This window comes from Egretta garzetta, unplaced genomic scaffold (assembly GCF_000687185.1).
Source record: "Egretta garzetta isolate BGI_Z169 unplaced genomic scaffold, ASM68718v1 scaffold327, whole genome shotgun sequence".
Taxonomy (NCBI): Eukaryota; Metazoa; Chordata; class Aves; order Pelecaniformes; family Ardeidae; genus Egretta; species Egretta garzetta.
Window position 1 is genome coordinate 32,841 of NW_009260177.1, and position 1,652 is coordinate 34,492.

At 62.3% G+C, this 1,652-nt stretch overlaps 1 protein-coding gene across 1 annotated transcript in view; it reads left to right on the forward strand.

Annotated features, from left to right (window-relative positions):
- The first annotated feature begins 13 nt into the window (after positions 1-13).
- LOC104128932 (retinol dehydrogenase 16-like) overlaps positions 14-1,652 on the forward strand; it is a 1,998-nt gene continuing 359 nt past the window's right edge. The window contains exons 1-3 of the mRNA XM_035897180.1: positions 14-387; positions 1,107-1,270; positions 1,433-1,644. Of these exons, the coding sequence (XP_035753073.1) occupies positions 14-387; positions 1,107-1,270; positions 1,433-1,644 (750 nt within the window). The remainder of the gene's footprint in view (positions 388-1,106; positions 1,271-1,432; positions 1,645-1,652) is intronic.

Here is a 1,652-nt window from a genome sequence, read left to right on the forward strand (position 1 = left end):
TGACAGAGGTAGGATGGGGTGGCCGCCCTCATCATCACCCCGCCAACCCTCCCACCACCCCACCGATCTGTGCCGGCAGGGCCGCGGGCAGGGGAGCAGCCCCGGCTCATCCCATCTCCTCTCCCCAGGGCTCTGGGGGCTGGTGAACAACGCGGGGATCGCCACCCCCAGCGCCCCTAACGAGTGGCTGACCAAGGATGACTTCGTCAAGGTGCTGGACGTCAACCTGGTCGGCCTCATTGAGGTGACGCTGAGCCTCCTGCCCCTGGTGCGGCGAGCGCAGGGCCGGGTGGTCAACGTGGCCAGTGTGATGGGCCGCATCGCCTTTTTTGGTGGGGGCTACTGCATCTCCAAGTTTGGCGTGGAGGCTTTCTCCGACAGTCTCCGGTAAGTTCAGCTCGGCAGACGCTACCCTGGTTTCCCAGTTTGCTTTTCCAGGCTTCGGCCAGCAGAGCCTCCGTCTGCCAAACCCCTTCCTCACGCAACCACGAGCAAGCACAGGCAGAGTTTGTTTTAACTGCTGCCGAAGCATGAGGGGGGGGCTGTGGGGATGCTTAATGCATGGACCAGACATCAGGACACCTCATGCCACAGCTATGGGACTTGGATCCCATGGGAGCGCTCTCCTGGCCCGGGGCACCCTCGCCTGCCTCTGGCAGCCTCTGCTCCTCTTTCAGCCAAGCTCACGTGGAGGCAGCCCCAGGGAAGGGAACGCAAAGGCTTTGGTGGAGCTTTGATTTCATTTCCCTGCCTGAGGACTTCCCCAGCGGCAGGAGTCCGTGGCCATGCCAGCTGGCACCGCTGTCGCAGCACCGAGCCTCTTCCATTGGACCTTGCCCCCTTCTGGAACCTTGTGGGCAATGGCCCTGAGGTTTTCTTTGGCCCCATCCCATCCTGATTCAGCAGATGTTTGCTCGCACGCCACCTCGGACACGTGCCGGGGCTGGCACGGGGTCTGCTGGGGTGGTAAGGCTCCCCACTGTACCTCCGGCACGGGCAGCCGTGCATCCCGCGGGAGAGCCGGTGCCCACACACAGCCCGCACTGGTGGGCGGCAGAAACACTCGGGTGCTGCTCCTGCACCCCACGGGGCTCGATCCCTTCTAGGCTTGAGATGCGCAGCTTCGGGGTGAAGGTCAGCATGATCGAGCCAGGCTACTTCAAGACGGTGATCACCAATGTCGAGAACCTGGAGAAGAATTTTCTTTCCACCTGGGAGAGGCTCCCGGAGGAAACCAAAGCGAGTTATGGGGAGAATTACTTAAAGGAGTGTAAGTACCTCACCTAAAGGTTAGGCAATGCTGTTTCTCTTCCTGGCACGTCTCCAGGACCACGAGGTGTCCCTCCACCCTGTCATCCCGCTGAGCCGCTTGGCCGCGCTTGGCTCAAGGGTCTAAGCCCGGCAGCCTGACCGGCGCTTTCTGCCTCTGCAGTTTTGGTAAGGCTCAGGAAGGCGCTGAAGAGGTGCAGCTCCAACCTGACGCTGGTCACGGACTGCATGGAGCACGCGCTGACCAGCCGCTTCCCACGCACCCGCTACTCGGCGGGCTGGGACGCCAAGCTGCTCTACATCCCCCTCAGCTACCTGCCGTCAGCCCTCACGGACATCATATTCAGCTGGTCCTACCCCAAACCTGCCTGGAGAGCCCACCG